We start from the raw sequence: 26,641 nt of genomic DNA on the forward strand, positions 1-26,641 counted from the left end.
GTGGGCTCCAAATTGCAGCGTTTAACATGTCGCTATGTGTAACTTAGCTTTGTCGGCGTTTGAGAAACAGCGTGCTGTAATCGAGTTTCGAATTCGAAAATTTCGTCTACATAAGGTGCAGCCGCTCCTTCAGCAGCGCAGCGACATCTGCAACAATCCGACGCTTTGGTTTCATTGTCATTGATCATCCGCTACATAGTCCCTCCTTCGCCCTACCTGATTTTCTTCTGTTTCCAAAACTTAACGAGTACTTTTGCTTTTCCCCCCTTTGCCTTTCCTCACTCCCTCTCGTGTTCGCCTTGTCCCCCTCCCTCCTATGAGTCCTCTCCCTCCATCGGCCCCCTCCCCCCGCCCTTGCTTTTTCCTCTCCTCCTTTTTTCATCTAATCTGTCCGAGTTTTCCCCCTCCCCCCTCCCATCTTCCCTAGGCTGTGGTGTGTCATCTCCGTGCCAACCTTTTAGTGCAGTATTTTAGGTGAGTGTTAAGTGTTGTGCGTCTTTTCCGACGTGTAGCGAACAGAAACCATACTGTCGGTGGCGTGATTTTTTATCTCTTGCGAACAGAAACTAGACTGTCGCCGTGTTTTTTAATTAAATGTTTACTATTGTACCTGTCTAGTTACTGTGTTTTTTAATTATCATCTCCTACTCTTGTTTTATATTTTAATTTCCACAAATTTCCGCCATTTAAAAAAAAAATTTAAAAGTCACCGTTTTTATCCCCTGCTTTTATTATCTTATTGTGTTTTTATAATTCTGTACGCTGAAGAGCGGTGTACTAATCTGCTGCCAACCCTCTCCCTTGGGGGGCGGGAGGGGGGGGGGAATTGGAAACCAATGAAGGAGAAAAAAGAACTTCACTCTGATAGTGATGAAATGGCAAAGGCAGAGGTGATGTTATCGCTCCATCAACAAAGTAACATATTCTACAGTCACGGTATCAACAAACTGGTTTCTCAATGGGATAAATTTGCTCGTCATCAGGCTGGCTATGTTGAGAAAAAGATATTTAGAAATAAACAATAAAGATGTAGAATGTTAATGAAGTCTATTTTATTTAATAAGCTTTAAGAGTTTTGACATCAAAAGTTCGGATGTATTACTTTAGAGCATGCCCTCGTATAAGCTGGTGCGTAAAATTAGCAGTCAGAACGGAAAAGTGTGGGGTTGAAATAACATGTACGACAATAAAAAGTAACCTTATGAAACCAATCAGCAGTGTTTGTGATGTCGTTCCTTCCTTATGTCGAGAGTTATTCTTTACTGTGCATACGTGGAAGGAGAGTATTGTCTATTGATAGATGATTTGCTATACTTAGTTCATTCGACTGTGGCTTCCACAGTTGCAATCGTTGCCGGTTAGACCACTGTTACCGAGGTCCAAACGACGGTTTCGAGCGTTTAGTGACAGTTACTTCACAATTTTACACGACTTTACGCCCGGAAACCTTTTTTGTTAATTTAAAATGAATGCTTAACAACTGATACCAGCCATGTAATAAATTTTACTGCGCAAATGTGATCGTGTGCGGCATACATTTACCGATATAATTTTCAGGATCAGATAATGCAATGCAACAGTGAACGATGCGTGTGTCCATCGATTTGTGGTGTAATCAGTGGTTACTATGTACAGAAGTGTTATCGTATCTCGACATCGCTTAGTGATACCACATGTCACACTGCGCCATTGCCCTTTGAAGTCACAAGATATATCGACTGATGAAATAATGATTTGGAAAAGATGAGACCTTGTCTGGAGACAGTGATTGACTCTTTTGTTTGCGCATTTAATATTTTTATTGCCGCAATCACATGAAGGTTTTGTTCTGCTTATCGTAATCGGTATAATTGCATCCTGTGTTTTACACAGTCTGACAAAGCCTTCCTTGGAGCCCATCCTGACACTGTTTCAGTTACTATGATGACGGTCGAAGTTGGCCGGAGCCGGTGAATACCATAAAACATATTTCTGTTGCTGCGTCAGTCCAAATAATAATTTTAGTAACAAAGTAATAATTGTAAGTATGAATTTGGTCCGTGTGAAACTTTGTGAAGCAGAAAACTCGTGAAAAACTGAGAACATCTCAATGACGCTATAGCCTACCGCATTTCAAACAGAGGAAGGAATAATACAAATAAACTAGAAAATTCACAAGTGTAAGTCGGAGGTGCTGAAGCGCACACCAAACCGACATGCTTGCCACGTGTCAGTTGTTTGAATGAAACATTCACTCTGCAGCGAAGTGTGCGCTGATATAAACCTTCCATGACCTTTGACTTTCACGGTCAAGTGCTCTACAGCAATACCGCTCGAGAACACTTGCCCGCGAAAGAAGAAGATCCCGAGTTCGAGTCTCGGTCCGGCACGCGATGTTAATCTTTTAGGAAGTTTCATGTCAGATACTTCCTACAGCGCTCATACAACGTAATCACAATATTGATTGTATAAGTGTAAGTCATTTTCTGGCCAAGATTTCTGTAAATAGCGAAAATAAACATGACAGTTAATCTCTGCAAAACAAAGCTCATTGTGCAATTGCATATCTGCTACCCACCGAACAGCGACATGGTGCAAAAAGACCTGTAGCTTGGGGCCCGACTCAGTCCCCAGTTTTCTTTTTAATTTTTAAGCAACAGAATTTAATAGGTTTCTATGTGTTCCCAGAAAATCGACCGATAGTCGGTGTTAGCATTCTAAGTACTGGTGTACGCGCAACTGGAAGGGTGAGCTCTTTCGCGCATTATTAAGTCAAAGATCTTGCTGCCTGTTGTTCCTCGCTACTTGTTCACTTTCTGCGTCATATTCTTGTCATCGATTGTTCTCGAAACGGATATTTCCACATGAGGCAACCGATATGCAAAGATAAGGACATCTGGATAGCTGAGAGCACTCAAAATTTTAAAATGACATATTTATCAGCACAAAAGATGCCTCATTAGGTTGAAGATGTTGATCTGTGGTGTTAATGACATTTTGCTGTTGAAATATATCGAACAAATGAAGGTCAAATGTTCACTTACAAAGAGACACGCAGAATACGTTGCCACTGTTCGACATATAAACTTCTTCACAACCGACTAAATAATCATGTTTAAGCGACTTTGCATATTCATATTATCGTGATACTTTCAGTCAGTCGATGGATGTCGTGTTATAAGTACATAATTTGCTTTAAATGTAGGGAAACAACCCGCTGAGAAAAAATATATACATCGCAGAGTGATGAATACTTTGTATATGCTTTTTATACAGCCATTTAGCTCATTATTTTTGTTCTGTTATAGTAATACGTCGAATATCATGATATAAACAGTTCAGACATAACATAAAATTTTATATTACTGACCATACCGCAAATTTTAGGTACTAACCAAAGGAATGTATCTCTCTAACAGAGAAAAAACAAAAAACAAAAAAAAGCAAAAGAAATCAAAAAACGTATCTATCTATCTATCCATCAATGCGGCTCAGGGATTGTTAACGATCATGATTTAAGGTTAGGGCGTAGTAGTTGTGCTTCACTACTAAACTCATATCTGAGAAGAGTGAGCTTGCAAATCAGTTATTTTGACTTAAATTTTCCGTAGATTTCCTAAGTGATTTAGTGCCAAAGCCGGAATGGTTACTGCAATCTTGTCCATGTTGAAGCCCTAAGCGTCTATAATGACTTTTACGTCGACGGTATGCTACTTTCTAACATTCTTTCTTTTTAAATGTAGCATGAAGTTATGAAAAATCCTCCTATAACGAGGCTGTACTCTGATTTTTTTCCACTCTGTTTCTCTTCTCTGAGATCTTCCTTTAGAGGTGCTCAAAACTCATAAAAATAATTAGATTGCAGTGAGGAAAACAAGTAAGTTTATATCCTCTTACATGATTTCCTAACATTGTAACTTCTTGAATAAATGGATATCTGGCGTAGTGGCAGATGCACTTGTGGAAACTGCACAAGACAGTGTGTTTAATGAAGATTTATCCTATTTCACAATACTGTATCTTCTACATGCATTGGAACATTTGGATTGGTATTCTGATTGAGGAATCAACAAGCCATAAAATGTAAACACTTAAGTGTTGTTTACACTAGAAGATATAATTATATTTTTATTTATTTATTGTCCTTTCTTTCAGGATATGCATACAGAGGGCAATACTAGTTTTTAACAATTGCGAAGATACTCTAAATTTTTTGTTAGAAGATAATACCTTCAACGCAGACAATTTCATATCTGACGTAGTAACGGATGTAGTTGTCAGAACGATGTGGGCTGATCCCCGCAGAAGTAGAGAAATAGTAATAGTCACCATACTACTGACAAAGTGAATGGATGTAGCCCTCGAAACTTTGTTGGTTAGTTCACTCCGGATGCGACTGCAACGCAGAGAGCCCATTATTCATCTCGATGGATTCCACCTCGACGTTACTGTCGAGGTAAATACTGGCTTCAGTTGTTATACGCGACGATGAAAGCAGTGAAAGTGATCGACAGTTCTGGTTCTACTGGACTGGTGCATAAGTTCGTAGCATTTTTCCGTAAGTTTAATAAACACAACAGATACACATAACAGAGACTTAAGTCATCAATAAAATATCGTGCTTTACTACTTACAACATTCTGCCAACGCGGTAGTAGCTTTTCGATTCCACGACTATAAATATCACGTGGTTTTGAGCCGAAGAACTCGTCGAGCCAGGGTCGGAGCGTATTTTCAGCCAGAAAGAAGGTTTCTTGAAGGTTGTTCGACAGGGAGCGGAGAAGGTGAAAATCTAAGGGCGCAAGATCGGGTGTATAACGTGGGTGTGGAATGGCTTCCCAACCCAACTCCTGTACAGCGTTTTTTGGCAGTCTAGCAGACTGCGGGCGGACGCTGTCGCGGGGTAGCATCACTTCAAGCACTCTGGTCGTTGTTCTCGGATTGCGTCTGCAAGACGTCTCAGTTGTTGCCAATAAACGTCAGCAGTGATGGTTACACCTCGGGAAAGCTATTAGCAGTTTGCCACACCGTCACTGTTCCACCAGATGTGTATCATTGTCTTTTGTGGTCTTTGTACGTGGAGTTGATGCTATTTTTTGGCTCAACGATTCCTTTCTTTTCCTTATTTTAGCGTAAAGACACCATTTCTCATCACCAGTTGGGATACAGGACAGAAATGGTCGGTGTTGTTCACGATCCAACTGATGACGAGCAAGCAAAATGGCCACCCACTGACTTCTGTGACTTTGGCTTAGAGCATGAGGTATCCATAGACTCGATTTTTGAGCCTTCCCTATTTGAATGAAAATGTTGCACGATGGTGGAATGATCATAGTTCATCACATTTGCCAGTTCTCGAGTACTGTGACGTGGTTCGATGTGGATTAATGAGTTCAAACGATCTTCAGCAAACCCCAAGATCTCCCTGAACGTGGAGAGTCACTAATACAAAGCGATCATCCTTAAAACTGGAAAGCCGTTTTCGTGCTCAGTCCAGTAGCATTATCCCCATACATGGCGCAAATGATTCTGGTTACCTCCGGTGCTGCCACTCTTCTACTGAAATCAAACAGAAGAATACATCAAAAATTTTCCGATTTCTCCCCTCGGCACTCAATGTTCTAGCGTCCAAGCTCAAATAGCAACAGTGAACTATAAATAAAAAATTACAGTGGATAAATAAACCCATAGCATCCAAAATACCAATATGCAAAACAAAAACGCTACTCACTTACGCACCAAACTAATACATTCGAATTCATCGTTATGGGCCATATTTTTTGGCGAGAGGGGGGCGAGGCATCGTACTGTGGTGCCGCCTTATCGCTAAACACGATATCGTTTACGCCATATCTCGCCGTACAGCGCTTGACGACTGAACAACACGTAGCTTACGCTGACGCAGAATTTACTGGATCAGAACGTCAAAGGCAGAACTTTCAATTCCGTCGTAGTCGAAGACATAAAAGCAGTTCTGTGCTGGCGTTATATGTATATTAGAGTTGACTTTGCTCTTGAATGATGAGATAGCCACATGCAGAGTTACGTTTCGTGCTGTGGAAAAAAGAAGAACGAGCAGGACTCAGTGTCCCATCGCCGACGAGGTCATTGGAAAGGGAATCAGGCAAGTCATTTTTGAAATTAATCGTTCTAGAGTTTGTCTTAAGCGATTTAGCGAAACCACAGAGAACCTATATACTGATTTTCAGAGAGCGAACTGAACCTCCCGCCTCCCGCAGGCTAGTCCATTGTCTTGATCACCGCGAACGTCCCCCCTCTCCCCCCGCCCCCACTTCCCACCTGGTTTCGATTCTGTGGCGAAACATTGTAACATCGATAGCGAGCGTGACTCACGCCCTTCGGCGGACTGCTGGGAAATCCACGAATCAGTACTCATGTGTACTATCTACAAGATATCTCCAAATCAAGGAGATAAAAGAAATGGAAAAGAGGTTTCTTAGCGCGAATACTTTGCGTACGTTTTAACAATACATAAATTCAGCTGTGGAAAACATTATTACATTACTGAATGCAATTAACATAGCTCTCAAACTGATGGTTATTTAGCAGAGAATAGCACTTCAACTGTCATGGTCCTTTTGGACTGTTTAGTTGGTCAATTACTTTAGATTGCACTGTTATTGGGATCATAAATTGGCGAGTCACAACTTCAAAGAATGTCGTCACGAGTCTAAGTAGCCGGGATCAGCATGGGCGTTCGAATAAATTTATCATGGTGGTAGGTGAGGAGATTGGGGGGGGGGGGGGAGGGGGAGGACGAGAACAAAACTCTGTCATTTTTTGTATGAATGAGTTGATCAGTTTCGAGATATGCCGTGTGGTAAGAACTAAATTTCATAGTCGAAATAAAAAACTTAATATATCCCAAAGAATGGATAGTTATCTACTCAATATCTGAATAGAAGTTCCGTATTCCAGATTCCCCCGGGAAGGGAAAAAGGGGGGGGAGGAGTTGGCATGTGCAGGGGAGTTAAAAAAATGGGTCTGAGCACTATGGGACTTAACATCTATGGTCATCAGTCCCCTAGAACTTAGAACTACTTAAACCTAACTAACCTAAGGACATCACACAAGACCCAGTCATCACGAAGCAGAGAAAATCCCTGATCCCGCCGGGAATCGAACCCGGGACCCCGGGCGCGGGAAGCGAGAACGCTACCGCACGACCACCAGCTGCGGACAGGGGAGTTCTCCCTCTCGCCTCCCCTTCCGGGCGCCTATACCTCCAGCTACTCATCTTTTCAGTTAGGCATGACAGACCTTCGCAACATTAATACAGTGAACGTAGGGGTGCTACAATGAAGTATACTGTGCAGCTAACCTGCAACCTTATCTGTGTACCCCCTGCTTCTTCCAATGTTTTACCGAACAACTCAAAGTAGAGTAAAAATCTCGTATCGTTTGCCGTTTTTCCGACGGCGAGCCTTTCAGTGACACAATAATCTCGATATGCAATGTATTTTTACTCCTTCATTTCTTGTCAGGCCTGTAAAAGATCTAGATCACTAAATTTGTCTTCTATGTAGGCTGTACTAGCAAAAAATAGCATAGTTCTGTTTAAAATGAATTAATTTAACGCCCATATCTCTGTGATTAATGGCGTTGCGAATGGACGTTGCTCCTTGTTTCATGTTCCTCTGGCTACTACTCATCAAGGAGAAAATAAATTATAAATATCTTTAACGAGTTAAAGGTTGATTGAGGTAAAAGAATTAGGCGCATAATTCGGTGTACACTATTCGAAAAATGGGTATGGCTCAGCGAGCAATCGAGTTACTTGTGTTTCTTGAAGTTTTCCCGAATGACTGAATATTCCATCATTTTTCGAGAGTGCATCCGGGATGATATTAAATCTTGTTCCAATATTCGGCTGGCGACATGTTACCTTTCTCAAGATGAGTCGCTTGCAAGATTTTTTAATCAGTCTTGCAAACGACTCATCTTGAGGAAGGCTGAAATGTTGTCAGCCGAAATATCGGAACAAGACCAGTGTGGCCAGAGCTCCCAGTTGGTGCACATCGACAGCGCAGAAAGATACGTATATAGCTTCTTTTCTGTGTTTACTTCGTAGATTCTTACTTAAATTGCGTGTGAGTTTCGTATAGGAGGTGTAATTTCGAGTTGTAGTTACTGTGATCGTAAATTCAGGCAGATTGTAGAGCAGTCATTAGGCATTTGTACAGGTTAGTTCATACATTCTTTGCGTGTTTCCCTTGTGTTATCTAGGCACGGACTCGTGTTTCAGTATCTGTTGTTCAAATCGATTAGAATGGACAGGGACTGTGATTGGTGTGTTTGGATGAGGGCTAAGTTGGCATCCCTTCACTCACAGCTGCAGGCAGCGCTGACTTCGGTCGTGCAGCTTGAGGCTGTTGCCAATGGGGAGCCGGACTTGGCTATCACGGGGATGTCAAAATCGTCCCATCTGTCCTCAGATCGGTCTGCCGCTGTGGTTGCCCCGGTTGCCGTCCGCAGTGGGGCTGAGCCCTCGCCTGTGGTTGATTGGGAGGTCGTTCCAAGGCGTGGCAGGCAGCGAAAGACGTCCCTGGAGGCTGATCAGAAAACCTCCCCAGTGCGTCTGACAAACAGGTTTCAGGTACTGTCTCTGGCAGAGCCAGATGCAGCTGCCTGCCCTGTTTCAGAGGATGATTCTCAGCCTTCAAGGTCCGGGCAATCGCATAGGGTGGGCTTATTGGTAGCTGGGAGCTCCAATGTTAGGCGCGTAATGGGGCCCCTTAGGGATATGGCGGCTAAGGTGGGGAAGAAATCCAGTGTGCACTCCGTGTGCATTCTGGGTGTAGTCATTCCTGATGTGGAAAGGGTCCTTCCAGATGCTATGAAGAGCACAGGGTGCAGCCAGCTGCAGGTGGTAGCACATGTCGGCACTAATGACGTGTGTCGCTTTGGATCTGAGGAAATTGTCTCTGGATTCCAGCGGCTACCTGATTTGGTTAAGGCTGTCGGTCTTGCTTACGAGATGAAGGGAGAGCTCACCATCTGCAGCATCGTTGACAGAACCGACTGCGGACCTTTGGTGCAAAGCTGGGTGGAGGGTCTGAATCAGAGGCTCAGACGGTTTTGCGACTGTGTTGGCTGCGGATTCCTTGACTTGCGCCATAGGGTGGTGGGGTTTCGGGTTCCGCTGAATAGGTCAGAAGTTCACTACACTCAGCTGGCGGCTACACGGATAGCGGAGGCTGTGTGGCGTGGACTGGGCGGTTTTTTAGGTTAGAAGGCCTCAGGAAAGCACGGGTTGGGCTGCAATCTCAAAGGGTGCATGGCAAATACAGGACGTGCTTTGGATCAAGGAACAGTCGGAATTGTAGTTGTAAATTGTTGTAGTTGTGCTGGGAAAGTCCATGAGCTTCAAGCTGAAATCGTTATAGGTACAGAAAGCTGGCTAAAGTCTGAAATAAGTTCTGCAGAAATTTTTACGAAGTCTCAGACGGTGTTCAGGAAAGATAGATTAGGCAGAATCAGTGGTGGAGTGGTTGTGTCTGTCAGTAGTGGTTTATCTTGTAGTGAAGTCGAAGTAGATACTCCGTGCGAATTGGTATGGGTGGAGGTTATACTTAACAGCCGAACTAAGTTAATAATTGGCTCCTTCTGCCGATCCCCAGACTCCGATGATATAGTTGCTGAACAGTTCAGAGAAAATTTGAGTCTCGTAACAAATAAATACCCCACTCATACGGTTATAGTTGGTGGGGACTTCAACCTTCCCTCGATATGTTGGCAAAAATACTTGTTGAAAACCGGTGGTAGGCAGAAAACATCTTCCGAGATTGTCCTAAATGATTTCTCCGAAAATTATTTCGAGCAGTTAGTCCCCGAACCCACGCGAATTGTAAATGATTGCGAAAACACACTTGACCTCTTAGCCACAAACAATCCAGAGCTAATAGAGAGCATCATGACTGATACAGGGATTAGTGATCACAAGGTCGATGTAGCTAGGCTCAATACCGTTTCTTCCAAATCCACCAGAAACAAACGCAAAATAATTTTATTTGAAAAAGCGGATAAAGTGTCACTAGAAGCCTTCCTAAGAGAGAATCTCCATTCCTTCCGAACTGACTATGCAAATGTAGACGAGATGTGGCTCAAATTCAAAGATATAGTAACAACAGCAATTGAGAGATTCATACCTCGTAAATTGGTAAGAGATGGAACTGATCCCCCATGGTACACCAAACAGGTCCGAACGCTGTTGCAGAGGCAATGGAAAAAGCATGCGAAGTTCAGAAGAACGCGAAATCCCGAAGATTGGCTAAAATTTACAGACGCGCGAAATTTGGCACGGACTTCATTGCGAAATGCCTTTAATAGGTTCCACAACGAAACATTGTCTCGAAATTTGGTAGAAAATTCGAAGAAATTCTGGTCGTATGTAAAGTACACAAAAAATGGCTCTGAGCACTATGGGACTCAACATCTGTGGTCATCAGTCCCCTAGAACTTAGAATTACTTAAACCTAACTAACCTAAGGACATTACACACGCTCATGCCCGAGGCAGGATTCGAACCTGCGACCGTAGCGGTCACGTGGTTCCAAACTGACGCGCCTAGAACCGCACGGCCACACCGGCCGGCTAAAGTACACAAGCGGCAAGACGCAGTCAATACCTTCGCTGCGAAGTGCCGATGGTACTGTTACCGACGACTGTGCCGCTAAAGCGGAGTTATTGAACGCAGTTTTTCGAAATTCCTTCACCAGGGAAGACGAATTGAATGTTCCAGAATTTGAAACACGAACAGCTGCTAGCATGAGTCTCTTACAAGTAGATACCTTAGGGGTTGCAAAGCAACTCAAATCGCTTGATACGGGCAAGTCTTCAGTTCCAGATTGTATATCGATTGGGTTCCTTTCAGATTACGCTGATATAATAGCTCCCTACTTAGCAATCATATACAACCGCTCGCTCACCGATAGATCTGTAACTGCAGATTGGAAAATTGCGCAGGTCGCACCAGTGTTTAAGAAGGGTATTAGAAGCAATCCATCGAACTACAGACCTATATCATTGACATCGGTTTGCAGTACGGTTTTGGAGCATATACTGTACTCAAACATTATGAATCACCTCGAAGGGAACGATCTATTGATACGTAATCAGCATGGTTTCAGAAAACATCGTTCTTGTGCAACGCAGCTAGCTCTTTATTCGCACGAAGTAATGGCCGCTATCGACAGGGGATCTCAAGTTGATTCCGTATTTCTAGATTTCCGGAAAGCTTTTGACACCGTTCCTCACAAGCGACTTCTAATCAAGCTGCGGGCCTATGGGGTATCGTCTCAGTTGTGCGACTGGATTCGTGATTTCCTGTCAGGAAGGTCGCAGTTCGTAGTAATAGACGGCAAATCATCGAGTAAAACTGAAGTGATATCAGGTGTTCCCCAGGGAAGCGTCTGGGATCTCTGCTGTTCCTGATCTATGTAAATGACCTGGGTGACAATCTGAGCAGTTCTCTAAGGTTGTTCGCAGATGATGCTGTAATTTACCGTCTAGTAAGGTCATCCAAAGACCAGTATCAGTTGCAAAGCGATTTAGAAAAGATTGCTGTATGGTGTGGCGGGTGGCAGTTGACGCTAAATAATGAAAAGTGTGAGGTGATCCACATGAATTCCAAAAGAAATCCGTTGGAATTCGATTACTCGATAAATAGTATAATTCTCAAGGCTGTCAATTCTACTAAGTACCTGGGTGTTAAAATTACGAACAACTTCAGTTGGAAAGACCACATGGATAATATTGTGGGGAAGGCGAGCCAAAGGTTGCGTTTCAATGGCAGGACACTTAGAAGATGCAACAAGTCCACTAAAGAGACCGCTTACACTACACTCGTTCGTCCTCTGTTAGAATATTGCTGCGCGGTGTGGGATCCTTACCAGGTGGGATTGACGGAGGACATCGACAGGGTGCAAAAAAGGGCAGCTCGTTTTGTATTATCGCCTAATAGGGGAGAGAGTGTGACAGATATGATACGGGAGTTGGGATGGAAGTCTTTAAAGCAAAGACGTTTTCCGTCGCGGCGAGATCTATTTACGAAATTTCAGTCACCAACTTTCTCTTCCGAATGCGAAAATATTTTGTTGAGCCCAACCTACATAGGTAGGAATGATCATCAAAATAAAATAAGAGATATCGGAGCTCGAACAAAAAGGTTTAGGTGTTCGTTTTTCCCGCGCGCTGTTCAGGAGTGGAATGGTAGAGAGATAGTATGATAGTGGTTCGACGAACCCTCTGCCAAGCACTTAAATTTGAATTGAAGAGTAATCATGTAGATGTAGAAGAATTGATAATATTTCAGGTGCACTCCCGAATAGTAATGGAGATACATGTTTTGGGAATTGCTGGCAGAGATAGGAAAACAAACAAATGGATCAGGAAACGGGCTGGAGAGGATGACGTAAGTAATTATGTCCGTAATGAAAATTAAATGGAACTGGACAGAACGTGAATGCAGATGAATAATAGATGGACCTAGGAAGTTCTTCGCTGCGCTCTTAGAGATGAGAGCAACTAATGGATTGTGGGTGTTTGTTATTACACGCAGGAGTGACATGGACGTGTACATTCGAATACCTCAATGCGCGGGAAAGTCTGGTGGGGGGTTTTAACAGCTCTGAATATCAAGGGTGTTTCAAAGTCTTTACAGAAACGTCTAGGGGAGGTAGATCACGTCTTGGTGCGCAACTTTCGTTCCACACAGTATGTTCACTGACGCTTCCTGGCAGCTCCGGGAGTCGATTAAGACCGATTACATATATCTACATCTACATGGATACTCTGCAAATCACGTTTAAATGCCTACCAAATGGTTCATCGAACCACCTACACAATTCTCTATTATTCCAATCTCGTATAGCGCGCGGAAAGAAAGACCACATATATATTTCCGTACGAGCTCTGATTTTCCCTTATTTTATCGTGGTGATCGTTTCTCCCTATGCAGGTCGGTGTCAACAAAATATTTTCGCTTTCGGAGGAGAAAGTTGGTGATTGGAATTTCGTGAGAAGTTCCGTCGCAACTAAAAACGCCTTTCTTTTAATGATGTCACCCCAAATCACGTATCATTTCAATGAGACTCTCTCCCATATTTCGCGATAATAGAAAACGTGCTGTCCTTCTTTGAACTTTTTCGATGTACTCCGACAGACCTGTCTGGTAAGGATCCTACACTGCGCACCAGTATTCTAAAAGAGGACAGACAAGCGTAGTTTAGGCAGTCTCCTTAGTGGATCTGTTGCATTTTCTAAGTGTCCTGCCAATAAAATGCAGTCTTTGATTAGCCTTCCTTACAACATTTTCTGTGTGTTCCTTCAAATGGTTCAAATGGCTCTAAGCACTATAGGAATTAACATCTGGGGTCATCAGTCCCCTAGACTTAGAACTACTTAAACCTAACTAACCTAAGGACATCTCACACAGCCATACCCGAGTCAGGATTCGAACCTGCGACCGTAGCAGCAGTGCGGTTCCGGAGTGAAGCACCTAGAACCGCTCGGTCACAGCGGCCGGCATGTGTTCCTTCTAGTTTAAGTTGTTCGTAACTGTAATTACTAGGTATTTAGTTGAATTTACGGTTTTTAGATTTGACTGATTTATCGTGTAATCGAAGTTTAACGGATTCCTTTTAGCACTCATGTGGATGACCTCACACTTTTCGTTGTTTAGGGTCAACTGCCACTTTTCGCACCATTCAGATATCTTTTCTAAATCATTTGGTGTTTGTTTTGATCTTCTGATGACTTTATTAGTCGATAAACGACAGCGTCACCTGCAACCAGCCAAAGACGGCTGTTCAGATTGTCTCCCAAATCGTTTATATAGATAAAGAACAGCAAAGGGCCTATAACACTACCTTGCGGAACGCCTGAAATCACTTCTGTTTTACTCGATGACTTTTCGCCAATTACTGTGAACTGTGACCTCTCTAACAGGAAGTCACAAATCCAGTCACATAACTAAGACGATATTCCATAACCACGGAATTACACTATAAGCCGCTTGTATGGTACAGTGTCAAAAGCCTTCTGGAAATCCAGAAATACAGAATCAATCTGAAATCCCTTGTCAATTGCGCTCAACACTTCATGCGAATAAAGAGTTAGTTGTGTTTCACAAGAACGATGTTTTCTAAACCCACGTTGACTGTGCGTCAATAGACACTTTACTTCGAGGTAATTCGTAATGTTCGAACACAATATATGTTCCAGAATCCTGCTGCATATCGACGTTTCTGATTTGGGCGTGTAATTAAGTGGATTACTCCTACTACCTTTCTTGAATATTGGTGTGACCTGTGCAACTTTCCGGTCTTTCGGTACGGATGTTTCGGCGAGCGAACGGTTGTATACAGGGTGATTCAAAAAGAATACCACAACTTTAGGAATTTAAAACTCTGCAACGACAAAAGGCAGAGCTAAGCACTATCTGTCGGCGAATTAAGGGAGCTATAAAGTTTCATTTAGTTGTACATTTGTTCACTTGAGGCGCTGTTGACTAGGCGTCAGCGTCAGTTGATGCTAAGATGGCGACCTCTCAACAGAAAGCTTTTTGTGTTATTGAGTACGGCAGAAGTGAATCGACGACAGTTGTTCAGCGTCCATTTCGAACGAAGTATGGTGTTAAACCTCCTGATAGGTGGTGTATTAAACGTTGGTATAAACAGTTTACAGAGAATGGGTGTTTGTGCAAAGGGAAAAGTTCTGGACGGCCGAGAACGAGTGATGAAAATGTAGCACGCATCCAGCAAGCATTTGTTCGCAGCCCAGGAAAATCGACTCGCAGAGCTAGCAGAGAGCTGCAAATTCCACAATCAACTGTATGGAGCGTCCACATTGGCACTTATCTGTCCGTAACTACCTGAACGTCAACTACCCGAGGCGATGGATCGGCCGCCAGGCAGCCCGTGACAGAGCACTTCATCACTGGCCTCCAAGAAGCCCTGATCTTACCCCCTGCGATTTTTTCTTATGGGGGCATGTTAAGGATATGGTGTTTCGGCCACCTCTCCCAGCCACCATTGATGATTTGAAACGAGAAATAACAGCAGCTATCCAAACTGTTACGCCTGATATGCTACAGAGAGTGTGGAACGGTTGGAGTATCGGGTTGATATTGCTCGAGTGTCTGGAGGGGGCCATATTGAACATCTCTGAACTTGTTTTTGAGTGAAAAAAAACCTTTTTATATACTCTTTGTAATGATGTATAACAGAAGATTATATTATGTTTCTTTCATTAAATACACATTTTTAAAGTTGTGGTATTCTTTTTGAATCACCCTGTATGATTGTCAAGTATAGAGCTAATACATCAGCATACTCTGAAAGGAACCTAAGTGGTGTACAGTCTGGACCAGAAGACTTGCTTTTATTAAGTGATTTAAGTTGCTTCACTACTCCGAGGATATTTACTTCTATGTTACTCATGTTGGCAGCTGTTTTTGATTCGAATTCTGGAATATTCACCTCGTCTTCTTTTGTGAAGGCATTTCGGAAGGCTGTGTTCAGTAACTCTGCTTTGGAAGCACTGTCTTCGATAGTATCTCCATTGCTATCGCGCAGAGAAGGCATTGATTGTTTCTTGCCGCTAACATACTTCACATACGCCTTTGAGAGGCGCAGGTTGTAGGCAGTCTGCGACGCTCACATACGGTGTGAGTTGCCTTTCGTCCATCATCTGCTCTGCGTGAAAGGAGGTAGGTGAAGCGAATTTAAAATTCCTGATTCGCTTCTAAAATACATTTCTCACCTTACAAACACATCTTATGGTCTAGAGTCGCTGGAAGGCAGCAGGCAATATACTGTCTCTAACAAAAGTTGTTCCTCATGACGTGATCTGTCATCCCAAGGTGTTTGATGCAATGACTTTGAAACACCCTGAACAACTAGATGTAAGCACTGTGAGCAAATCTTAGTCACCTCCAGCAGACATCGCTCTGATACTACTGCCTCTAGCCTTGGTAATAGCTGTCGTCATCCTGGAAAACGGGAATGTCGACGGCCAACTCATCACAAAGATGTAGATGAAAAGGCAGCTCTTGGTCACCAAGAATGTTGAAACAAACATTCTATAGTAGAGACGGCGTAAGAAGGTCCTTAACATCTCGCAGCACATTTGCCAGCTTTCAGCTGTGAAGCGCTAACGGCAGCAGGTGAAAACAGGAGCCGTCTGCAGGGCTGCGGCAACACTGAGATGTTGCCATAGAGACGTTTACAAAATCGCGTTATGTTATTGGTAGAGATAGTAGGCCTGTAAAACTGCCGCACCCAGCTTACTACAACCATCAGGGATCAAATTACGGTTACTCAACTATAGTTTATGTTGAATGTAACCTCAATAAGTGGACGCAAGTCATGGTACGAAAACAGCTCCAAGACTTCGCCAACACCCTCACTGGACCGTCGGTGCACTCGACACCTTGCGTCATTTTGAAAGAGGAAAAATGCGCAGCTCGTCGAACTACACAATACGTCTCCATTCAGCTGCTCTTCTGTTTCTGTGCTGTTTGGTCCAGTGAAGGCGAGCACACGTATGAGGGAAGTTCAAAACAAAGGTTTCTAAACAGCACTGTGGGTATAATTGAAGTCTTTGTTCAACAGTAATCACCAGAGGCCTGAGCGGGATTATCCCACTGTTTCATGAGCTGAAGGGTTCCGTGTTCGTAGAGCTCCTGTCGCTGTGATAGGAGCCAGTCTCCTACCGTGGTCTTCATTTTCCGAGTTCAAGTGCTTCCCCTAGAGATGTTTTTTTGGCGGGCCAAACACATGGAAGTCGCAGGGCGATATGTCTGGGCTGCAGGGTGGATGCTCTACTCCCACTTGAACTATGCTGTAACATTTTGTGTGACCTTGGAGACGTCTGGAAGCGCGTTATTGCGGAGCAGAATGACTTTCTCCATGAGGAGCCCAGATCGTTTCCTCTTGGTGCACTTGTGTAGGCTACCGAGCATCTCACAGTACATGCCATTGTTCATAGTTTATTCATGCTCGAGGACTTCAATGGGCATCGGACATCGGACGTCCAAAAAGACGACGAACATTACCTTGCTGCTGAGGTCCCTAGATGTGTCACTACGTTATCCAAGAGCACCATTTGCAAATTTCAGTCGGGCTGTTTGTTACGACGTTTCGTACCTTTCATCTGAACTCATTACACATCACTTAAGTCGGCGGTGAAGGGTACACGACTGCCTGGTACCAGTCAGTTATTCATCATCTACAGCGCTGTATAGCGACCACTGTGCTCTTTTAACCGAGTGACTAAAATTTTGCATGAGTAATTGCATTAATGGGCCCTTTATGTTTCTGGAACACCTACTGCAGTTTCAACCAAACTTGCTACACCTATCACTTATTAAATGAAAATATTACTGCAGGGTAAGAATCTCCTAGCACGCCTATGATTAGGGGCGGATTGTCTGGAACACTTAGAGCAATTTCACCCACTATCAGTACTCATATGACATACTATTTGGGGAAACAATATTGTCAGGTAACTATTTGTAGCACCTTAGGAGTGATAGTGTAGTGGGAGGGGATCACACGTAACAATAAGCGTAAACAACGTAAATGAGTGCCTATATTTTAGTTTTCAAAGATTCTAGGCTGACTGGAGTCAGTCCCATTGACGTAACATTTCCATCTTCAATGTTGAAGTTGGAAGGGACTGATATACAAAACAGTACTACAGATTGAATTTGAGATCATCTTATTTCTCCCACTGAAGAATTTATTTATTCTAGCTTCTGGAGGGAGGAATTAAAATGTTGCTATAATCAGATTTTATGGTAAATTACTATTACACTGAATTAGTGAATGTTTTACTATATTCTTTCTGTAATGTTCTTATATTTTTAAAAACCTTAACGTAAAACTTATTTTTTTAGCCTGTCCATTTCCTGTCTTCTAGTAGACTGAGATAATAAATAACCTGACAGTCCCCGGTAATCAGATTGTGCTTAATAAAGTGAAGGCAACTGACGTTGTTTGGAGCGATCGATCTGTCGGATGGAGTCGTAAGTTATGGCGATGCACAAAAACAAATGGAGAGTGATCTCCTAGGTATTTAAAAAAACATCGATCTGTGTTCAAAGTTATATCTGTGGTTTCTCCAACACAACAGTGCTACTGGGCAAATGTTTTCTGAATGTAGTTGTGCAGCAAACCTGCTAGGCGAATATCGACGCGCCATTCTTTACACAGGCTCAGGACAGTCCGCTCGCAACTAAAAGGATCTGCTACGGAGAAGAAGTGGCTGGAGCGCCTCGATTTCCACTGAAACTTAGAAGAATGCTTCTAATGCTGCTTTCTGAAAGATACACAAGCAAGTAAAGTGTGTAAAGCGTATTTCGGAATACTGTGTACTAAAAGAGTGGAACTAGAAGAAACTTGGGGTTCAGAAGATGACACGACTTGTTTGAGTGGCTGAATTGGAAACAACGTGTTTGAAACGTTGACGACTCTCTGAGTTGTTCGGGACCGTATTCCACAATCATATAAACAGGCAGTCTTCCATTTTGTTGTTTCATGTTCAAATTTTCACTTTTACTAACTGGCTTTCGGCTGCTCGGTTATAGTAGCATCACATCTTTGAATATAATTGCTTACTTACTATCTAATCTATTTGAGTCCTGCTCCTCCAGTATGCGACCAAGGACAAGGGTAAAAAACAAATGACACTGATTTTGTAACTAGCTCTGTACATTTTTATGAGCCTATCATTTCCCGAAAAAGTGGACGTTTTCCTTAAGCTAGGCGTTAACTACCGTACAATCAAAACTGTTTAAAAGATGGATTATTTTATCGCACTGTTAATGGTGTAATGTTTTAAAACCGTTTATTTAGTCAACAATTGTAAAGAGAACTCGTAAAAATAAGAAGTCATTTTCTCAACTCATTATCAGTGGTTCTGTTAACGAGTGTAACAGTCATTTTGAATTTTACCTTGCATTGCTACTGTGTTCACTTGCATCTCCTTTACTATGATGAGTCTCTTGGACCCAATTTGCTTTTCTCTCCTATTTTTTAGAGATTCAGAGTACAAAAACGCTTGAAATAGAATTGTGTTGTATATATTAAATTAGCACACACTTTGTTTTGGATTTGAGTAGATTTTTGTTTGTTTTGCTACTTAAGGAATTTAGAAAAAATTCTTAGACTTAAGTTCAATATCGAAAATGAATGCAAGGGATGAATTTACACGAACAATGTAGAAATCGAATTAACACTATTTTGTTGTTTACCAAGAACTGTGTAATGGCGAATTAGGAAGAACAATGAAATTTAAGAAACTCACAATCAGGCATGATGATTTAAATAAATACCATTGAAGCAAATTTACGTAGTGAACTGAGAGTCTCCACAATTTAGTTTTAACATGTTGTATCCAAATGTCTTTTTAATTTATCGGGCTATTACATGCAATCTTTACAAATTGGAACGTTTTTTAGACGTAAACACTTAGAGAATTTGCAACAAATATATTCAGTTTTACTATCTTTACAACCATAGCACTTTCCTTGCTTAGAGACTGTACTCAGCTTGTCACTTTCATCTTCCTGTCGCTTGAGTTCAATCAGTCTGTTCACAAATTTTTGAGAGGTTGGTTGATATGCTTACTGCTAGTCCTCTGCAGTAACTGGCCTTTGATTAGAGTTTTCCCAAGAGAATTCAGAAAGTCTTTTCTATTCGTCTCTCACTGGTTGTCTGCTCTGAAAATGACGATGCATGCTACATTCACTGCTCAAAAGAATAAGGCCAAAGATCATCTTCTAATTGTTCTTGCTACATCATAGGTGGCGCAAATTTTGTCAGCTGATAAGATCCATCTGGTTGATCTCCTAAATAAACTTCCACATTTGTGATGTAAGCTGTTCTTGCATCAGCTTTCATTCCATATTTGCCAGATTTGGAAGGAATGTACATCCGAAAACTACAGCGTCCTCGAAATATTACAAGCATTTCATCTTCAGTCACATACTATCCAAGAGAAAAGTGCGCCTTGCAGTTTTTTTGTGAACAAATGAAACATATTTCTTATAGGAGTCAATTTATCCTGTTTCCGTCTGTCGGATCTAGTTGACTATCATTAAATCTTAGACACTGTTCCAGAAAGCTAAATCTCTGTAGAGTCATTGTAGAATAGACTATCTTGAATCCCAGACTGCTTCTAAATTTACCGTACCAGTCTTGCATATTCCACTCAAATACATCAGACCAATAAAGGTTGAAATGGCTCTGAGCACTATGAGACTAAACATCTGAGGTCATCAGTCCCCTAGACCTTAGAACTACTTAAACCTAACTAAGCTAAGGACATCACACATCCATGCCCGAGGCAGGATTCGAACCTGCGACCGTAGCAGCGGCGCGGTTCCGGAATGAAGCGCCTAGAACCGCTCGGTCACACCGGCCGGCACCAATAAAGGCTCCGATTTCAACTTTATCTGTCTCATGAATAAAGGACTAAGAAGAAGAGTATCTAGAATTAGCACACCTGATGCATAGTTTAGTACGTGTCACTATTTTATCCATAATTTCATCAGTGGAAAACAACTCTCATATTTCTATATATGTCTTTTTATCCTTTGCAGTTCCCTTCACACCTCGAATATCTGATACAAGATTATGTGATGTAGTCCTGTAATGAGGACAAGGAATGTCTTTGATCCATTTGGTATGTTTGTTCTTGCCAAAGAAATATTTATTATTTTCTGCTTTGTATCACAGTCATCCTTACTTTCTTCACTTTCTGTATCATGTTTACTATACAGTTCAAAGTCTGAGTCTACACCTTTTCGCCTGATTTAGCAATGTATAGTCTTCTGTCTCATCAGTTTTAGCCCTCTCCTGAAATGAGCAGGCTGATTCAGCGTACTGAACGTGTGCTAAAATCGCATTTGTGTTATAAAAAAAAAAAGATACCTGCAGACCCTAACAGTACTTACCTGCTAGATTCCGTCGGGTCTGGCAGAACAAAACACGTCAGAATCACTCTTAGACAATGGACTTCAACCCGCCCTCAACAATCAAATTTCACAACAGTGAAAAATAAGAAGCAACACGAAATTATCAACACGGGTACAGTGTTGTAAACCTAACAAAAACTAATCGCCAATCTAGTCCGGGTCTCGATGACCCAACACTAACAATGAAGGGTTGATTCTGTACCGAGGAAAAAGACGTTGCTGTTATGCTTTCATTCCTTAGTATCATTAGCCTTCAAATAATACCATATTTATTTTCTTGGAATTATTAACCGGTACACCAAACAAATTTGATACGTTGTATCTTAGAATACATATCATCAAAGAAGTAATTTGACAGATTTATTCTTCATTACGATGAAAGCAATCGAAAAAGTGAAATAGTTGCTTGACGTGGGCTAATGACACAAAAATTATAACAAAGGAGTTACTATGGATTGTGTTGTATATGAATTATTCACGTGATGAGCGGAAAGATTACGGGTGAGATACCTTTCAGGCGCATTTACAATATTCATGCACAATTTTCGAAGATTACACGTTACGTTCAGTACAGTAATGAACATTACATGTTTAACTTGTGGAAAACATACATACAAATTGTGAAGTGTCAGAATACTTTTCTTACAGACATCACTGTTTTTTTCTAAAACGACATTAATATTGATTAATTTGTTTTAAAATAGGAAACGAGGTTATGGTAGCAGCAAGTGATGTAGACATACGGTAACTACTGTTGCTATATATTGAACGAAGATGGTAAATTGTGCAACGACGTTGACTGGATAAGATTCGTAATATTTTGTTTCTATCTACCATCTTCAGTCAACATATAGAAGTAGTTGTTATGGTGTGTCTGCTTCTCTTGCCGCTACCATAACCTCGTTTCCTATTTTAAAACAAATTAACTAAAATTAACTTCGTTTTAGAAGAGACGGAATCTGCACAGTTTCCGTCATGGACGATTGCTTTTAACGACAACCGCAGTTTTAACGACCATATAACGGCAGCAACTTACTGTAATATTCGTATAAAAAAAAGACGTTGGCAAACAGCGCAAACATCTACAGCTTTTACTCATCACCTGTAGCTCTAGACCCATATAGAGATCATAATACAATTTTGTAGCAATCATGGTATTTTGCTACGAGAGTTGGAACTTTAATAGTGGCAAGTATTTATTTACAGCTCGTACAAAACAGATAAGTATTTCAAAGTTTTACTGACCTTCAAAGTGGTCACCAGCATTGTGTATAACCCATTGCCAGCTATGTGGAAGTCGTAGGATACTCTTAACAGTGCCAGTTGTGTTGAGACAGTTCGAGCACCGCGGTATATTTCCCGACGAATTTGTAGCAATCCTGAAGCGAATGCCGTGAGTGTTTCCTTCAGTTGATAAATCTAGTTGAACTTACGAGAGCGTAAGTCAAGGGAGTGCAGTAGGTGTTATAGCATTTGGCAGCCCCATCAGACAAAGAAATCAGTAACAGCTTGCACTGTACGTGCTTGAGCATTGTCCTACAAAATGATGATCAGGACCTGCAGCAAGTGTCATCACTTCTGTCTCTGTCCTGTTCATTTTTGGAACACAGCCTACGACCAGCTTAGAGACAGAAGTGATGACGCTTTCTGCAGGACCTGACTATCATTTTGCGGGACAATGCTCAAGCACGTACAGTGCAGGCTGTTACTGATTGGTTTGACTGATGGGGCTGCTAAGTGCTATACCACCTACTGCACTCCCTTGACTTAAGCCCTCGTGAGTTCAACTCGATTTCTAAACTGAAGGAAACACTTCACGGCATTCGCATCAGAACTGCTACAAATTCGTCGGGCAATAGACCGCGCCGCTCGAACTGTCAACACAACTGGCGCTGCTAAGAGTATCCTACGACTTCTGCTTTGAAGGCCAGTAAAACTTTGAAACGCGTATCTATTTGGTACGTGCTGTAAATAAATAGTTGCCACTACTGAAGTTCCAGCCCTCGTATAATTTTAATTAGGCATCCATGACTCAGAACGGGTGACGTATAACTGCACAATCGTTGAAGAGGAAATAAGTAAGCAAACATAAACATCACATCAGCTTAATGTCAGGCACGGGTGGGGTTGCATTGTTAGCTTTTTAAAGAAATAGCGGCTACTGGACATCACGTGACCAAGTCCGATCGTATATGTTGCGCACTCTTAAGGGCTGGCTGACTGAAGAGCGGCTTCCATTTTCGAGGACACGTTATTTACGTTTAGCTGCTTAAACTAACACAGAGAGAATTTCAGCAAGGTATGTGGGAGCGCTATTGACAAGTGCGACAGGTTAAAATGGAGGAGAAGAGGACAAAACACACACACACACACACACACACACACACACACATACAAACACAGAGTGAGAGGGAAAGAAAGAGGGAGAAAAGAGAGAGCGAGAGGCTACACTCACCTGTCCATATTGATTCTTGACTTTCAGGATATGAAGTTCTGCGACCTGTGCGCTCATTTAAGTACCAGCAGACGGCAGCGGTGTGTGTGTGTGTGTGTGTGTGTGTGTGTGTGTATGTGTGTTATCAGATAGGCGCCCGGCGATAAGTCATGGCGTAGCGATCAAACGACGCGTCGTTCACTGATTGGCTGGCTAATCTCGACAGTGTCACACAGTGTCACCATCATTATGCAGTAGACAGGTAGTTCGTGGAATGTATGAAAACTTCTGTCATGATTCATGCTTACGTAGTGCGTGTGACTTTACTATTCACAGATGAGAAGCTAAAATCAGTTACCTCCTCATACATATTGCGAGACTGACGTGAGTCACACTCGAAACGAAATCAGAGAGCCAGATTAATGTCCGTTGGTCTGGTGAGGCGATCAGTCTTAGTTATTAGGCTTTTTCCCAAATTCTTCTACGTAAATGATGGGCTGGTCGAGAATATTCTATGAAGTGTACCGTCTAACAAGATCATACATAATTGTCTAATGCGAATATTCTAGAGTACTGGTCCAGTGTTTGGCTTCCGTATCTAGTAAATCTGGCAGCTGATGCTAAGGAATTTGGAAATTCCCTACTAAAATCGTGACAGGTCGGTGCAGCGAATACCTAAGTATAATAGAAATGCTTGTGAAACTTAAATGGCAATCGCTGGGATAAAAGCGACCTTCTTCTAACGAAATCTTGTTGGGAAGGTCTAGAGGACTAGATGTCTGTGGCTCGATTCTACAGCCACAATTTTTCTATGCATCTATCTTTGCGATTTGGAGAAAAAGATTACAGACTAGAGACTACGGAGCACATAAAGACATTAACTTTCCCCACTCCACGCACGAAAGGAATACTACGTGAATTGCCGACATTGGTACAAAACGCCATCCGCCATGTACTGTACAACAGCTTGTGGAGTTCGTACGTAGAGGTAAATGTAAGTCTCACTTCATCTCTAAAACCCTGTAAACAAATAATACAAACACCTATAAACAAACACTGTAAACAAACACTAAAACGAACGAAAACGCACAGAACAGAAGTTAAGCAGTTCAGGCATAGAGTGTACACGACTTTCGCCTCAATTTAGCAACAGGAATGGTATCACGGTACACACGAAATGAGTGTTCGTCAAATGTGACCCACGAAAACAGGATTAAAGCCAACAAAAAACAAAAAAATCACTCCGTCTTCAGGCCACAAGTGGCCCACCGGGACCATCTGACCGCCGTGTCATCCTCAGATGAGGATGCGGATAGGAGGGGCAGGTGGTCAGCACACCGTTCTCCTCGTCGTTATGATGGTTTTCTGTGACCAGAGCCGCTACTGTTTGGTCGAGTAGCTCCTCAGTTGACATCACGAGGCCGAGTGCACCCCGAAAAATGGCAGCACCACGCGGTGGCCAGGACGGTTACCCATCCAAGTGCCGGCCACGCCCGACAGCGCTTAACTTCCGTGATCTGACGGGAACCGGTGTGTCCACTGCGGCAAGGCCGTTATCCTAATCCCAACAAAGAGAAGATAAAAATAATGTGAAGAGATCAACTGTTGAGAAAGCGATCGTGAAATAGATTTGCAAGTGTGTAAATTCAATCTGCAACAATGAGATATCTGATTTAATTTCAGCGAATCTCGGTAATTTTCTAATAGTCCGACTTAATTAATTAATCTGTGTATCTGTGAAGCTCTCGTGCTGACAAAAAGAAGTCTAGGAATAGATTTGTAAGTCTATAAGTTTTATCTGCAATAATAATAGTCATACATAATGAATTAACGAAAATGTTCGCTGGATACAATAATTTAGTAAGTCGTTTTATTAATTCGGGAGGTTATTCATACGAGGGCGTGCTGAAAAGTAACGCTTCCCAATTTTTTTTCTTGAAACTATTAAAGATATTTAAATGAAACAAATTTTATTGACTTCCTACATCTTTATTACTCATGTCTACGTGTTTATTTCTCAACATAGTCACCCTGGTGAGGAACAGTTTCTTTATACTGTCACCGTAGGTTGTTTCACTTCGTTGACGGAGCCACCTCCTCATCTACGACTGCACCGCTCTAACAGTATCAAAAGCGAAGTCTCGAAGGCGTTCTTTAAGTTTTGGAAACAGATGAAAATCGAATGGGGTCAAGTCGGGGCTGTATGGGGAACGATCGACAACAGTGAACCCAAGGCATCGGGTTGTTGCAGATGTCTCAGCGCTCGTGTGTTGCCTGACATTTTTATGCTGAAAGAGAGGGTGCTCAATGTGCGGACGAATTCTTCGAATTTGTGCTTTCAGTTTTCTGAGAGTCTCGCAGTACCTCGCAGAGTTGTGGTGGTGCCTTTAGGCATGAATTCCAAATGCACCACACCTTGAAGATCCCAAAACATTGTGAGATTGACTTTGCTTACTGATGGCAAAGCATTGGACTTTTTTGGCGTCGGTCATTGTTTGTGTCGGAACTCCACAGAAGCTCTCTTGTTTTTGGGGTCAAAATGGTGAACCTAGCTTTCATCACGTGTCGCAATGTTGTTAAAGAATCCATCACTCTCACGCTGAAAAAGCACAAGAAATTGTTAACAGATGTCCATTCTCCTCTCTTTCGTATCAAGACATATTTTCGGGGCACCTACTGGGCACACAATTCTCTGTACCGCAGTTATGCGATGATGGCCTGTAGACCCTCTCGTGATATGCTACACTTACCTGAGAGCTGTGTATGTTATATGACGATTTTCTCTGATGAGTTCATCAACCTGATTTCGATGAGTATAGTCCGTTGCTGTATGCGGACGTCCACTCCGAGCCTATCTTAAACGTTGAGGTTAGCACAACCGTTTTCTTCAGTATGAGCACGAACGACCCAACGTTGCACATTGCTGATGTCGATACAATCATCACCGTACACAGCTTTCATTTTTATATGGATATCAAATGGAGACACGTTTTCTTCGCTTAGAAACTAGATTACAACACGCTGTTTCTCACGCACCGACATAGTTACGTTACACACCGCCATGTTACATACAACAATTCTGAACTCCGTTCTGGCAGAGCGCTGCATATTGCTTCAGCGAAGCGGAAAAGCCGACCGAGCAACATGCATGACATGTAATACCGCAACACACATTGAGAACACAATTAAAAAATTCTCAAGGATTAGTTTTCTGCACGCCCTCGATC

The 26,641-nt window shown here is 42.2% G+C and overlaps 1 protein-coding gene across 1 annotated transcript in view; it reads right to left on the minus strand.

Moving 5' to 3' along the window:
* The window catches only part of LOC124596481 (turripeptide Lol9.1-like), a 32,018-nt gene extending 8,504 nt beyond the window's left edge, over positions 1 to 23,514 (minus strand). Inside the window, exon 1 of the mRNA XM_047135627.1 lies at positions 23,436 to 23,514. Coding sequence (XP_046991583.1) covers positions 23,436 to 23,443 — 8 coding nt within the window. The 5' untranslated portion in view covers positions 23,444 to 23,514. The remainder of the gene's footprint in view (positions 1 to 23,435) is intronic.
* Between the last annotated feature and the right edge of the window lie 3,127 nt (positions 23,515 to 26,641).

The sequence above is a fragment of the Schistocerca americana genome, chromosome 2 (genome assembly GCF_021461395.2).
Source record: "Schistocerca americana isolate TAMUIC-IGC-003095 chromosome 2, iqSchAmer2.1, whole genome shotgun sequence".
Lineage (NCBI taxonomy): Eukaryota > Metazoa > Arthropoda > Insecta > Orthoptera > Acrididae > Schistocerca > Schistocerca americana.